This window comes from Buceros rhinoceros, unplaced genomic scaffold, assembly GCF_000710305.1.
Source record: "Buceros rhinoceros silvestris isolate BGI_N320 unplaced genomic scaffold, ASM71030v1 scaffold1043, whole genome shotgun sequence".
In the NCBI taxonomy this organism is placed as follows: Eukaryota; Metazoa; Chordata; class Aves; order Bucerotiformes; family Bucerotidae; genus Buceros; species Buceros rhinoceros.
Window position 1 is genome coordinate 49,894 of NW_010402809.1, and position 16,003 is coordinate 65,896.

General features: G+C 38.8%; 1 protein-coding gene across 1 annotated transcript in view; it reads right to left on the reverse strand.

The window, feature by feature from the left end:
• Positions 1-16,003, reverse strand: part of INO80 (INO80 complex subunit) — a 59,395-nt gene that overhangs the window by 33,787 nt on the left and 9,605 nt on the right. Inside the window, exons 9-23 of the mRNA XM_010132741.1 lie at positions 13,888-14,083; positions 13,627-13,694; positions 13,093-13,302; positions 12,444-12,524; positions 11,127-11,222; positions 8,601-8,660; positions 7,843-7,985; positions 6,687-6,771; positions 6,019-6,136; positions 4,904-4,989; positions 3,736-3,903; positions 3,159-3,292; positions 2,294-2,361; positions 1,212-1,305; positions 1-141 (exon numbers count right to left, since the gene is read on the reverse strand). Coding sequence (XP_010131043.1) covers positions 1-141; positions 1,212-1,305; positions 2,294-2,361; positions 3,159-3,292; positions 3,736-3,903; positions 4,904-4,989; positions 6,019-6,136; positions 6,687-6,771; positions 7,843-7,985; positions 8,601-8,660; positions 11,127-11,222; positions 12,444-12,524; positions 13,093-13,302; positions 13,627-13,694; positions 13,888-14,083 — 1,748 coding nt within the window. The remainder of the gene's footprint in view (positions 142-1,211; positions 1,306-2,293; positions 2,362-3,158; positions 3,293-3,735; positions 3,904-4,903; positions 4,990-6,018; positions 6,137-6,686; positions 6,772-7,842; positions 7,986-8,600; positions 8,661-11,126; positions 11,223-12,443; positions 12,525-13,092; positions 13,303-13,626; positions 13,695-13,887; positions 14,084-16,003) is intronic.

Sequence of the window (16,003 nt, forward strand, 5' to 3'; positions counted from 1 at the left end):
AGCGGGAAATTTACATCAAACAGGAAATCCCTGTTCCTTAGAAAACGTGACTCCTGCTGTTTCTCCCCTTCTGTCTCCACCCAGGAGCGCATGTGATGGAGCCTGTAGGATGCTTTCAGAGACAGGAAAAGAGCTAACCATCTGAAATGAAACACAAGAGTTACATTTATTCACTGCTTCGTAAAAGTAAGGCTTGAGTGTATTTACAACATAACTCTGTCTGACACAAATGTTTCAGAATTTCAGGCTTACAGCGTCCTGACTTATTTTTGTTAGACATCTTCCACGACTCTAGCTTTTTCTAAGGTGGCTTAACTGAATTTAAGTGATGATATCAGAACATACTTTGAAGCATTTTGTTTAAAAGGGTCAAACCTGAGTTAGGTACTACTGAAAACTGCACTGAGTTCTCTGTAAATTGCTTCATATACCAATTATTCATAACAACCTGTATAATGAATGCAGAATTCACCATAAAGATCACTGAGATAAAGAGAAATTTCAACTGTTATTGAAACAGAAAAGAAACAGTAGTTCAAGTAACCACAATAATAAAAGAATATTACTCTTAAAAAGCTCTGATCAAAACATCTTTATTTATTAATGAAGACTTGCTTTTAATCTCAGATTTCTTACAGCTACTAACTTCAGTCATAGTACTGCATATTGCAGAGTACACTGTAACTTAAACAGATCACCTCCCTTTCCAAGATAATACAGTTCATGATGCCAAAAATCCATTATGCTAAGCCTACGTGGAATTCCATTCCATATTAAGAACAGGAATTTGGAAAGTAGACATCACGGACTGGAGTGGAATAACTGCTATCATATGACAAGCTTATTCCACATGTGTTAAAACACACGCTGAAGTGCAACTGGTAAGCACGGCAATAAAGTGGCCTTCAAAAGTCCGGATTTTGCGCTTGATCAGGCCAGCAATCTACAGTGCGATCCTAAGCAAACTCTCCTGCTGCCCTTTGAGTCTTGTGTATTTACGATGTCAAATCTTTGTAAGAGGTTTTCTTGTGACAGAAGCATAGAAATTGCCTTGCATAATGGTGTCCTATACCTGGAGGAACACTCTAGAAATTGCTGTAATATTAGATAATGACAAATTATAATATTAGGAGGCATAGAAAAGGTTTATGGAGAGATACCTCTAACAACACCTGTACTTTTTGTATAATTACTAAAAGAGTTGTCCTCACCTGGCTAAATGTCCCTGATTCATGAAGTTTGCCATTTCCGCTGGAGAGACATCAATAAACCGGAGGAAAGAAAAACAACTTTCTTCATTGATGCCTATGTCACAGAAATACTAAAATTAGGCCAACAAATTTCACAGACACTCATAGCTGAAAACAATAAACTTCATCAGTTCAAGATATACATTCTCTGACATAACAGGCCCACCCGTGTGCAGTGCATATCCTAATTATCATTAATTATTTTTAAACTTTTACACAAAAATTACATTCCCAGAATTAATTTCCTTTAATGGTATGACAAAAAAGGATACCCAAGAAAAAAGATTATGAATACCAGAACAGAGACATGAATAACCATCAAGACTTAGGGAAGTTAGTTACACACAAGCGCAGAATCCTGTAGCTGCATCTGGTTCTTTTTAACTGAAAATGGTTTTGCACAGCTGAGTAAGTCCATGCTAACAGATTTCAGCATAGTAACGCAGCTAGAATATCTCTTGCCTTTTTCTCCCTAAAATTTTCCCAACCCAGGAATCTAGTTAGCTCTCTTTAGTGAAAAGAAGTCAATCTCCTATAACAATAAATCGTATTTGTCAACATAAGCAGCTTATGTGGGTTTTTTGCTCATTGATTAGCTCCTGGGTCACTTGCACCTCACGTGCACCACTTTCTACTTGAAAGAGAAGCTGGCAGTTTAATGTACAATACAGAACGTACTGAAATGAATCCAAATTTCTTTGAATTTGATCTGTGAAAAACGCACATTAGACTAAAAAGGCAGCATTAATCCCCTGAAGTAAGTTAAAACAAGACAGAAGGAATGGAAGAAGAGACTGCAGCAGGATTAAGCAGTGACTAAATAACAAGTCGTCCATAGATTATTCCTCCAGTTCCTTCCATGCTTTCCCCTTGTTGAGCAAATGAAATACATGCACAAGTACAAATGCTTACAGAATTCTACAAGTTTTAATTAAATTATCTCAGAGGACTAAGTGATCTGACCTCTCAGACCTTCCCTCCGAATATTACTGTATCAGATGCACATATGCAATCCAACTTGCTACCCAGAATCATAAACCTACCCTTTCTATGGAAGAGAGACTGCTGGATGTGGTCTGGTGCAAATGGCGAAAGTAAAACCCGTAACCACCTGAAAATGAAAGTAACGAACCCAAACAAAATCACTAAGAAGTTTTTAAACACATACAGTGTTCAATCACACAATCAGCAGAAAATGCAGAGTAACCATTCAGTTCTTCATCGTATTTCAACAGTCTGGATATCTGGAATTCCATGGCAGTAAGAGAAACACGTCATGCACTATTGTTAGTTTGACACTGAGACACACCATTGGTCTGGACTTGCATTTTATGCTGTAGAACAGTTAGTCTCATCTTCAAATATGGCGCTCTCATCTCTGTCCTGAGCATTTCTCATAACTGAACACAAACCAAATTAATGAAGAATTGCCACAGTCAGAAAAAACAGCAAACAGCACTCAGGCAGCTTCTATTCATTCAAGGTAAGCATTAAAAGCTGTTGAGGCTAGCAGATACTCATGATATGCCATGTCACAACAGATACTGACTGATAGCTTTGTTAAACACGAAAACTCACTGAAGGGAAACCAGGGCTTTTGGGGGGTTATTCTGTAACAAATCTTTCAAAGCTTAATTCTATTACACATCATCAGCAACAACTCTAAATTCTTTTTCCTGACTGTCTTACTCAATGAAAGGAATATTTGATCAGGATTCCATCAAGAAAGAGCATCAGATATCGGATGCTTAACAGCTGAATGAATGAAAGAAAATTAGGAATGCATTGTTTGGTTCATGTCACTTAAGTACCTCAGGTAAGGGACTTGCTGAGTACTTACAAAGCTAAAATAAGTCTAAGTCATAATACTAAATATGCTAGGCTGGAAAGGAAGCAGAGTAGGCTTGCCTGTCCCGTGAGTGGTTAAAGACCCTGATCTGACCATGACGGTAGATGAACTTTGAAATCTGGTATGGCTTTAGGGAGATGTGAAATGGAGACCAAGTTTCTTGTCGCTCAAATAGCTCTGGGTGATTGCACACCTACAAGAAAAAGAGCATGTCAAACACTAGGAGAAATTAATTTGGTCTGATGCAGCATTTACATCCCACCTCAACAATGACTACTGATTACTAAAACTTTAATATTGATTAGTATGACACAGCTATTTTAGTGTATCTACTCAAATCTGAATACTGCATCATATCTTTTGATATTCACATAACAGCTATTGCCCCTTCTTCCCAAGTGAATGATTTCCTTCAGCTAACAATTTGGAGCAAAACCAGTTAGCAGATGGATGCACCATTTGGCTAAAGCCCTTCTACCTCAACATCACGCTGCACTGAATCAGAAACACAACTGAACTGCTTGCAAATTTGTTTGCCAGATTTTTTTTTATACGGTGTTTTATAGAAGCTATATTTTAGTTCTGTGCTAATTAATAACTATACTTCTTTAAAATTATTATTCAAAATAGCCTTACCTTCCTGAACTGCATGACTAGATTCATCAGACTACTAGTGGTTGTCTGTGCTTGCTGAGTAGTACCCATTGATGACTGCAGGAGATCATCAATAGAGATTTTGTTTTTCAAAGCTTGGTACAACAGCTTCTGTCGACTTGTCTGCTGGCAGTACATAAGAATTTCAATCTGCAAAATGATAATGAAGATTTAGCCTTTTCTGTCTCTGAAACGGAGGATGACACATCGGTACACACAAATCAAAGAGAAACACATCTTAAAGAAAACATAAGTTTCTCAAAAAATACACGTACAGGCAGTTGCACTTCTATCTGTTATTTTTGGATCCCGCCTGTGAAGGACTTAATCGATAGATGTGTTTTGGAAAACTCAGGTAACGATATAAGAGATAGACCTTTAAAAGTCTCCACAACTAAGCAAACAGATAAGATTCTTAAGAAGCTCTGGGAACATCACAACTGCAGCAGATCAGCTTAAATTCTGACCTCAACTCTACTGTCCTATTGTTAAAATGCTACCCGTTCAGAGGCATCTTAATCTACTGTCAAGAGCCCATGGTAACCACAAGAGCATCACGTTACCAGCAGTGTCCATGGGAAGTTCTAGTTTTGAAAATAAGCACATCAGAACAAAGCAGATGGTCTCTCAGCCACAGTCCCGAAACCTGGGGACATGTGGACCACAAGATCATCCAGTATTGCTATTGCTAACATCCACATGAAATTAAGAGACTAACAAGAGAGAACAGTACGATGTTGCCACTAGGCATTTCTTGCTCTGTACAAGCAAGCAAAACGAATCCTAAATCCGCGCCAAATCCTTCACAAAGCAACTGGAGATGTTTATCACCCAATCATTGCTGTATCAATACCCTTCACTTCAATTAGTGATATTTCTGTCAACTTAATCAGGCTTAAAGATTTTTTTATTTGTATCCGTTAACAAAACGTTTTCCCTAGAAGAAAAATTTATTACCTAGGGGTTCTTCAGTTACCTTCACATCTAATGAGATTGCTAAGATATAGAGCCAAAACTGTAGGTCAGTGAAAGGTCTACAATAAAATTTCAGGTTTGTACATTAATAAATGAGTTTGCAAAAACCACATTAGAGAACAGAGCTCTAACATTAAAGTTGAAATACTCATTCCAGATAAATACTTTTTCTTACCTTATCTGACAGCTCATTTTCTACATCCTTCTTGATTCTTCTCAACATGAAAGGCTTCAGGATCATGTGCAAGCGGGACAGCTGGTCTGAAATACAGGGAATGGGGAAAAAGAAACAATTACTTCACCAAAGAAGAAAACCAACAAAGAAAACTACGTGGTGTTCTAATTCAAATTAAGTCCCTTACTGCTCAGCAATGCCCCCCATATGAGCTCTTACAGCACAGAGATGGTATTTCTCTGTTGATTTTTCTTTTAACTGAGTGCTGAGCAACACTGTTTACTTACGAATCTAAAGAGCTGCTTCAAAGAATAAACTTCTACAGCATTTTGTGTGTTCTACATTACTCTGGGATGAACAATACGGGTATAAATTTGTCACACACTATCAGTGAAGAACGTTTCAGATGAGACATTGCTAATTCACGAGAAGAGATCATTACAGTTAAAGTCTTGCCCACCAATATTAGAGCATCCCAAGAACAGGGCATACTGCACTGACAGACAACTGCAGTCTTTACAACAACCTGTAAAAACAAAACTCTGGGTACTTGAGAACTCTTAAAGCCTTTATTTTTGTGACAAGTTCCACCTGTGCTGTGTTCTTCTCCAATTAAAGTCAGCTATTTTACCCAGATACATTTTTCTACATAATTATCACCCAAATATTACTGTGAAGATTTATTTTTGGAAAGAATTTTTATGCTTTTCTTCTGGAATTCAGAAGGTATTTAGTGCTTGGTATCATAATTTTTACATCTAGAGCTTGTAACATACTCAGGAGATCTCCAAGATTATGTACACTGTAGAAACTCACAAATACTTTAAAAATCTGCTTTCCTGTGTGTGGGAAGGAGGAGGACTGGAGACAAGTAGCAAATCAACATTTTCACTACACGTTTTCCTACTCATTACACATGCTACATTACAGTAAAAACTAAAAATTTTTACAAACTATGGACAACAATCCATAATATTCAAACCCCAATGTGCATCCTCTGGTTTAGATGACATTTGTCACAGACAAAAAAAGAGAGGTAAAGTTTATTCAGTAGTAATTGGAAAAGGCAACAGATTTTTAAAACAAAACCCACTGTAGTTACACACTGCACTCACTCTCATCGATGGCAGATTTGTTCTCTGCGTGGCTCTCTATGTCCTTGGAAAACCACTCATTGAACTCTTCGTGGGAATCGAACAGTGTTGGCATGATAAAATGCAGCAAGGCCCACAGCTAAAAGCAGAGGAGAAAACGGTGGATCAGCAAAAGGCACGACACCGTGGACAGGGAAGTGGGGATCCCAAATCCTTAAAAAGCTGTTGATGAGCAAAATCACTTTACTAGATCAGGAGGCACGGGAAAATTAAAAACCACCCAGCTGCATCCTCTTCCTGCTCCCCCGAAGGAGACAGATAGCAATAGATAGATAGACAGCAAACAAAGGCCAGATACACCAACTTAACAAAACGCCACTAGAGAGCAGCGAGAAACGCAGCACAATGATTTCCACCAACAGAAGGAAAAGCCTCAAGAATTAGATCTCATCCCGCAATCAAGGTATTACTAACCATCAAGCACCTTCAGTTTTACTTTTATTTGAATGTGTGGCACATTTCCAAATTTTCCCCTCCCAGAGCTGATCCCATGTTTGTTTGCCAATGATTTGCTACAAGCCTGATCCCACAACCACACAACAAATACAACAGGTTTCTCAACTGTTCACATGTATTTAATATACATTCTTGCAATAAAGGAAAATCCACTCTTGTGAGCTCCCAAATACCTCAGCCATTGTGTTCTGGATTGGGGTCCCAGTCAACAACAATCTGTTTCGACACTGGAACTGTAATAGTATCTTCCAACGAACACTGATGAATAAAATTACAAAAAGTCATTAATTTTTTGTAGAAGGATTTGAAACATAAGGTATTTTAAGACAAATTGCATCCAGTGACCTTCCTAAATGATTTTTGGAGGTCACTGGGTAAAGCCATCACAGCTACTCTCCAGACTTTCAAAAGACAATTACAGGAAGAAGTAGCCTTTTACAAGTTAAAAAGAAACACACATAATCTATTTTCTTTTTCTAACTCATTCTCACTCTTTCTTTTAACTCATTTTTAATACAAATGTTTGGATACTAATAACATCTCATGATCGTAATAATTAACTTCTCAAAAGAAACAGTCATTATGAATCAGAACACCATGTATTTTTTCAGAGATTACAGCACTAACTGCACAGACTACTGCAGCAGGAGTGCTGAGCTATGCATGACAATCCTTCTGGAGGGGCAGTTTCCAAGGAATGCTGAAAAGACAGACTGCTCAGAGCGAGTCTGCACCTAAAGCAGTCTTCAACTTACTGTGAAGAGTGGCAACTTGGACAAAGCTTACAAGAAAGGAATTACAGAAGTAAAGATGGACAAACCCATCACTTGAAAACAAACAGAAAACTTTCTGGTACAGAGTCTTATGACAAAGATTGGGCTTTATTGCAGCCAACAGCATTCACAGGCTTCTGACCGTCATTCGTGTTTGCAAGTGCCATTGAAGAAGGAATCAAAATAATGCATTTAATAGAACCAATAAAAGCAATACACACTAAAGACTACACTCTTCACCTGGCAGAATTGTCTGAGTAGTCAAAAAAGAGGTGAACAGCACTTCACACTTTTTTTTTTTTTACTGTCACGAACTTCATGCAAATTTCTGCTCCACAACTACTTTTTAATTACATTTTACGTATTTGGAGATGGAAAATGTAAAAACAAAAACCTACTGGATCAATCCAGTGCCACAGAGTTACACAAATATTTAAGTTAGACACTTAAAGGGTCCTGTATGTGTCCATTTTAACTTCTATCTATCTGCGTAATCTTGATATTCCTTCAAGAGGTTGACAGAAAGGGAAGATTTTGTTTCCAGTTAATTTATTACCTGGAACTACTCTTGAGTGCTTGTGCTTCATCCAGCACCATATACTGCCACTTGACGCGCTGGAAATACTTCACATCCTGCACTACTAGCTGATAGCTGGTAATCACCACATGGAAAGGAGCATCCTGAGTATACAACGTCTTCTGTAACCACAAAATAAGAAACAAATGTCTAGATAAGGCAGATACATTGCGAAGAGTTCACTTGCGCATACTGTAATTTCAGACTTCTGTTTCATGATCTGTTCTCATTAGTACTGGACTGTTCCCCAGCTGACTTTAATTAATTACAGCATGGTTATTCAACTCGCGGATCTGGATTTCAGTCCATTAGTCCCCGAACGATCTCAAATGCATCTTAATGTGCCAGACAAGACACAGACACTGAACACTACAAAATGCTGTTGTTACATCAGGAACAATCTGACAGGCCTGCAGAGATGTTAGACCTAGGCATCCTGAGTTAAGTTAGTCAACCAGAATAAACAGTCCTTGACAGCGAAACTTCCTGCTTTATTTAGAGAGCTCTAGTTTCTTGAACGGAACTCCATACTGCCCTGAACAGCCCCACACTTACTGCTCTCCAGCACAAGCAAAGCCCTCTACCTCATTTATCTTAATGAAAATGCTACTACATGGATGAAGAAACAGAACTTTGTCATCAAACGTGGTTTAACTTCACAGGGTGTAGCCACAGTTTCTGGTTTACTGTGCACAAGCAGCAAAGATGGTTAAAGCACACAGGCATGCCGGTATTACCTGACTCCAGAACTTCCTGATCACCTTTCTATCGTGGGGATTTCCCCAGTAAGGTAGCACCTGGAAAGGTACAAAAGTAGAAACACATCATTTTCAGCTGAAGACATACCTGTTCTAGAATTTTATTCTATGTATTCTACAAACGAGAAAGACAATGAAAATCAAATTATCTCTCTTAATTAACACAGAGAAAAATCAGAAAGCACTTAGGTATGCAAAGGTATCAAGCAACTTACGCCTAGAAAGGCTAGATGAAGCTATGCTGAGAATCTCAAAGTGTCCAGTAGCATGCTACATTTGCTGTTCAGGTTTTTCTAAAAACTAAAAATTATACCTTTTTTTTTTTTTATGGCAGGAGGAGGTCTGCCCTCAATTGCTACAGTTAACCCTACAGGACTAGTGGTCTCATTCTCCTGATTAACCTTCCCTGTTGTCCCATTGGTTTTGTATTTCAGAACTATGCCCCAAAATCTGAGATAAGGTTAAAACATCTGGTCTGGACATATTTAATACAAGAATTTTTAAAAGTAAGCACTACTGTCAGAGAAAACTGTTAATTAATTTATAGCTTAGAATTTCATGGGTCCCATTACTCAGAACAGATCTTTGCAGAGCACTGAAACCAGCTCTTGGTTAATAATACTGTACTGCCATCTCCTGTCTGATGAAAGAACTGTACTCAACTAAGTGAGGAATGCTGGTTTCTGAGGCTGGGAAAGGTCTTAAACATCTCCAACCTTCAACTGAAAAGCTCCGAATTTCAAAGTGCCTTTAGCTGAATTTTTTTCCAACTGTTCTGAAATAAAGATGCAAGTAAAAAACTGCAAGACTAACCAAAAAGTAATTTGTCTTTTAGTTTATGTATTCTGCCATAGACCTGCGGAAATTAATTCACTACACGCTTCTGTATGATTAGAAGTGGGAACAAAACTGGCTGGAAAAGAGACTGATCAAAGTTGTAAACACATAACAATCATAAGCTCAGAAAACTTTCTTAGAATATGTTTTGTTCCATGGATGAGGTAAACGCTATTATGCAATAAATCACAGAACAGCTATATAACGACAAAACCAGATTTTTTTTTAAATCAAAAGAAGGAAAATTATCTTTACACAAGCATCCTGTCTGCATTTTTGAACCGTTTTCTGTATTTCATTCATGAGAAGGAAAAAGCATAAATAGTTGCTTGCCTATTCTATACAATAAACTGATAAAAGGAAATGAGAGAGATTGAGCAGGTAGAATGACCAACTGCTCTAATGTTTCCTACACCAGGGTTTTTAAACACGGCTCCTGATTGTTTTAGGCTACGCAAATACATAAATGGATTAATTTTTTTTTTAAAGTAACACCTCACTAACGTATTTCAGCAGTTTCTTTGAAATCTTAGTAATCAAAATTTACCCCCAAACACAAGCCACTTGAATCACCCAGTACTGAACTATGTTCTAGCGTGACTCCCCATCACACAGATACCGTAACCAACACACGGTCTCATCAGGTATCTGCAGAGCAAGCTATTTGTTAAAAGGTAAGTCCTTTAATACTGCCCTGCTCCAGAGCAAATCAAATATTACTTATAGTAGTACTTCCAAGTCTTTTCCTCCACCTTTTCAAGTAGCAAGACATTCAAACAACTATGCTGGATATTACTGATATACCAGTTACTTATAACTAGGTGTCTTTTACCGTTCCTGTATGTTCTCTGTAAAAAACAAAAGCAGATGTTTTAAAAAAATAACTGATCAAGATCTCTTCATATCAGAGGTTACTAAGTTAGCCAATATTAAAACTATATTCTTCTTCACAGATGCAACTGCAAGCTTCTGACACTTTTGGCTATCTTTATTTCTAATATTTCAGTACTGTTTCAGCAGCACACATTCTTTTCAAATCCTCCTTTGCAACACTCCAGTGTTTCACTGGTGAATAGGTAAGCAGCTTGTTTTCAGTAACTGATCGTTCCTTGCTTACTATGTTTTCATATCCATAATATACCTGAAGCTGTCTGTAATTTTTTGTTCTTATCTATTTGGGCCTCACTTCTCTCCTTTTTCTTGATTACCAGTTGTATGTCTACGGTTCTTCTATTTTTCTGTAATAACAACTGCATTCTCCCTCCATCTAGTCTGTTCAGTTCAGTTTTGTTCACATACAATCTTCATCTTACTCAGATTTATATGAACGACTGAAAACACTGCTCTAACCCTAAAGACAGCACGTAAGACTGAAATATTATTCTTGTACCTCCTGCCAAGCCCACACATTAGAACCAAACTCCCACTTCCCGCCCCACTTCAATTCCTCACTGAGGTTGCAAAAAAAAAAAAAAACATGATTCCAGTAAGAACATTTTTGAACACTAGAAAATCGAATGCTCCAGAAAAAACAGGATGATAGAGAAAGACCATTACAGAGTTTCAAATTCCAAGACAATTTAGGCATCCAGATGTGGCAAAGAACTCAAGAGAAAAAAAGTTTGCTTTTGAGATAATGGAAAGAACCTTCTTGCACATGCTTATTACCTTAAATTTAGGTACAAATCTGGCAAACTCCTGGTGCCAGTTGTTAAGAGTAGAGGCAGGTGAAATAATTAAAAAAGGTCCCCAGATGTTCTCTCTCTGGAATAGATACATTAAAAAAAGACACCCAGAAGTTAACTGGGGGAGACACAGGCAGTTTGACACAGCTTTACAACTACTAAATGACAGTGGCTACATAAGAGAGGGAACTATATGGAAAATAAAACTTCCTCTCAGCACAGCAGGGTGACACAGAATCAACAGAGAAGATCTAATGTTTAACTAAGACATTTCATAACAGCCTACCAGAACCACCACCACACGATTTCAATCTGGCTCACTCCTTTGTTTCTGAAAGTTGCTACCTTTACATTACTAACAGCCCCTGCCATTTGGGGGAAGAAAAGAACTTCAGGTGGCACTGGCAAGTGTTGCCACATCACATTAGAACATGGGCCATTAGCGTATTGGTAGTTGCAAGCTGGCTGGCAGAAGGGACAGTCAGAAAAAGTAAAAGCTCTGTGCAGGCTCGAAAAACCTCAAGTGGCAGCGCAGCAGGGAACAAGCCTATCTGTTATCCCTTCCACACAGAGGAGCTCAAGGGCCTTTGGCTTTGCACACTCTTCCACTGCTGCAGTTCATAATGCCAGCGTGGCTCATAGTGCTGCTATCAAAAGGAACACAAACAAATGCACATAACTGTCATTTGGTCACTACTGAAGCTAGTTCTGCTCTCAGTATCACTTGGTTAACATCCTGTTTAAGACCAGTGACTGGATGCCAATCAAGACTTTTCTTTTCTTTTAATAAGAAAGCCATCTATTCTTGCATTAAAAAAACAAAACAAAAACCCAACACATTCCTGTTGCTTTTTCTGTTTTGTTTGCCTGCCCTGGCACAGAAGAATAACTACGCTTTCTGAAATAAAACCCCAAACCCCGTAAATATGGAAACCCACACTGATAGCCATGAAGCTCTAAATTTGGACTTAACTCTCTTAAAAGAGAGACTTGTGTCTCTCTCTGATTTGTAGCAGTCAGTGAACCATGAAGTCTACAACTTGTTCTCTTATCAGGCTTTCACATCAAGTACAAGTGAAAAGATGCTACTCCTTGAGTGAGTGAGAAATCCATTTTTACTCACATATACATCCACATACACACACCCCCTTCCAAAGGCACTGTCTTAAAACAAAGGGAAATGTCACAGCAAAAATGCCTTAAGACATTCAAGCTTTATAAGCTAGAATTCACCTCAAACATGAAAAGTATGCATCTTCTATCAAGCACTCCGACCAGGAACAAGCTGTAACTCACTTACCTCAGCCAGATGTGCAAGGAGAGCAATACTTTGTACTGTTTTACCCAGACCCATTTCATCTGCCAGGATTCCATTGATGCCCTGCAAAAGATCCACAAATCAACACCCTTCACCTTACTACTTTTTAATCCATACGGAGCTAGCAGAACAGCTGCCACTGACTTTAGGGGGAGCAGTCCCAGCGCAATGACTCTGAAACACCTTATCTTCTCTTAGGTCTTCTACTAAGAGATAATTTCTCTCAACTGCACTTTCTCAGCCTCGTTTTTTCCCTCAGCCTGTCTGTACTCTGTGATCACATTGCCAATGGGGTATGCACACAAGGACAAGGCTGCCTGCATTTATCAGCTGACCAAAGACTGAAACAGCATGCAGCAATGAGCAGCAAAATGTGCCTCAGTGTATAATCTAAGTGATAAACTTGTATAAACATCCACATAAAGAATCTTTAACTTAATACCCCAAAGTCGCTATTTCCTAAATAATTAAGAATACTGATAGGTAGCTTACACAGTATTTTCCTTTCTTCTGAAGACATGAGAGATTTAGTATACGTGGTCTATTTTTAAAACAATGGTTTTTTACCAAGTTTACTCTAATGACTTCAATAATACAGAAGCTTTAAAATCTGCAAGATGTATTAAGATACCTGCTCATATAGGTTAGCCAGCCAATTCATGCCTTTCAGTTGATAACCTTTCAGTTTTCCATTGAAAATAGTAGGCTGTGGAATATCTTCTCCTGCCCGGATAGATGGGTTTGCTAAACTGTAGCTCTCTCCAAAGCCAGTACCAGACTTGTTAGCAGCCCGTAAAGCAGCTGCTCGACTCTCCTTAGCATCCTCATCAAATGATCTCGTCTACACAGGAAGAGGAAAGTATGCGTAAGACGATGAAACATATTAATTTATCAAGAAACTGTAAAAGGCTCTACACTTCACATTAAGACACAGGATAGCTGCCAGAAACTAAGGGAAAAACAAGCCTGTTCCTATAGTCCAAAATCTTCACAGTCTGGTTTTCAATCCATTTAGCACAGAAAGTGGCAATGGAATTAAATTCAAAGCTGGCACCCAGGATTAAACAAACCTACTTGATTTGGCTGCTACGACAGATCCTGGTTCTGTGGCCTCTACCAATTATTCTGCTTTCTCTTCTATTTCACGGATCAAAAAAATACATACCCGGGCCTGATGAATCTGGTAAGCATCCTCAGCATTCTTGAGAGCTTGGGCCTTGTAATAGTTACTGTCTGGAAACAACATCTCCACGTTAGAGCTCTGCAGCAGTAACCAGTCAAATGAACACACAGATAAATTCCCGTATTTATAATAGTGCTTCTTACACAGGATTTTCTGCTTGAAATTGTAAGTCTGCACAATAACATGCGGAGTACAGTTAACATCAAAAGAGTGCACGGGAAGGATTGCAGACAAATCACTTACCATAGTCTTCTTGGGTGATGTTGACCACTACTCCTCCACCAATATCAATCTGCCTTTGGGTAGAGCTGTCTTCCAGTTTGCGCAGGATTTCTTCCTGTATTCCATCATGTCCAATATCTCGTTTACGACTCATAAAATGGGCATATAATTCAGTTTGTGTTATCAAGAAGTTAAGCTTTCGCTGCTGTCTCTTAGCCTAAGAAAAGAGGATTTACAAAAAACAGATGAAAAGGGAAAAACAGGACAGAAGTTTAATGTTTAAAATATAATTAAAGAAAAAAATTTGCGCTTAATAATGTACAAACAACTAATCCATCTAGATAATCTTTCACACACAACTGTGATATCAATGTCAGAATGCTAGTTCTCATAAGAACAGCGACCACTGTCTATAAAATACTGTAAACGTCTATAAAATATACTATACGTCTATAAAATACCGCTGTAAAAACAGCGACCACCGACATCTATAAAATAAAAATGTGGTAAATGAAAACTTCTTTTAATTTGGTAATCATGGCAAAGGACACCATAATCTAATAAAAGTTTACAAGTTCTGTTTACAATGAAAAATTAAAACATTGACAAAAATATGCAAGATTTTAGTGGTCTACAGTGAAAGAACTGAACAGTTAGAAAAACGCTCTCGTGACTAACTCCAACATTCTGGTTTTCTATAGTGAATTACGGTAGAATACATAAAACACATCACTAGGTAATACAGTTGAGCTATCACTGTCTCGGGTTTAGCAAGTCATTGCAGAAGCTCTGCTCATTCTTAGGTTCTGGTTAAAAAATGCAATAGTTAGAAGTTGTCTATTAATCTAAGTAATCTGAAACCTTCACAAAATGCTTATGAATTCGCAAGAATGAGAAGAACAGAATAAATAAAAGCATAATTTAAACGTGAAACTAAATTAAGGTATTCCAAAGATTCAGCCTTAGCTCATTACCACACACGTAAGGTAACAACAATAAATCCACCATAGAGAGCTTTGACAAGGAAGCTTTTCCTTAAAATCAACCCCATTACTTTCTAAATGAGACCATGAAGCTCTTACTTGGCCAACAAAAAAAAAAGTAATCATAGAAAAATTCAGAGCCCCAAATATAAATTACAGCATCAGTTTAGAGCAGGAAAAAAAAAAGGGGGGGGCGGGGGAGCAGGGAAATTCAATGTGAATGAAAAGGCAGCTTGCCTGCTGGAATACAAGCATGAGTTGAGAGAAAAAAAAAAAAAGGGGGGGGGCGGGGGAGCAGGGAAATTCAATGTGAATGAAAAGGCAGCTTGCCTGCTGGATGCAAAATGATGTACGATCACAAAACGCTGGCCCTTACCAACACTGAGTTAATGCACATCTATGAGGCACACACCGCTGCTCTAGTTCCTTGACAGAATGGTAGGGGCTGGAAGGCACCTCTGGTGATTGTCCAGTCCAACCACCCTGCTAGAGTGGGTTGCACAGGATCACGTCCAGGTGGGTTTTGAGCATCTCCAGAGGAGGAGACTCCACAGCCTCTCTGGGCAGCCTGTTCCAGTGCTCTGCCACCCTCAAAGAAAAGAAGTTTCTCTTCATGTTCAGATGAAACTTCCTGTGCTCCAGTTTGTGCCCACTGCCCCTTCTCCTGTTGCACCACTGAGAAGAGTCTGGCCCCATCCATCTGACACCTGCCCTTTAGACGTTCATAAGCATTCAAAAAACCCCCTCTCAGTCTTCTCTTCTCCAGGCTCAACAGACCCAGGTCTCTCAGCCTTTCCTTGTAAGAGGGATGTTCCAGTCCCTGAATCATCTTTGTATCCCTCCAACGGACTCTCTCCAGTAGTTCCTGTCTCTCTTGAACTGGAGATCTCAGAACTGGACACAGTATTCCAGATGTGGCCTCACTAGGGCAGATTAGAGCAGAAGAACCTGGTCACACTCTTCTTTGTGCACCCTAAGATATCACTGGCCTTCTTGGCCACAAGGGCACAGTGCTGGCTCATGGTCAGCCCATTGTTCACCAGGACTCCCAGGTCCTTCTCCAGAGAGCTGATTTTGAGCAGGTCAGCCCCTAACCTGTACTGGTGCATGGGGTTATTCCTCCCCAGGTGAAGGATTCTACACTTGCCCTTGTT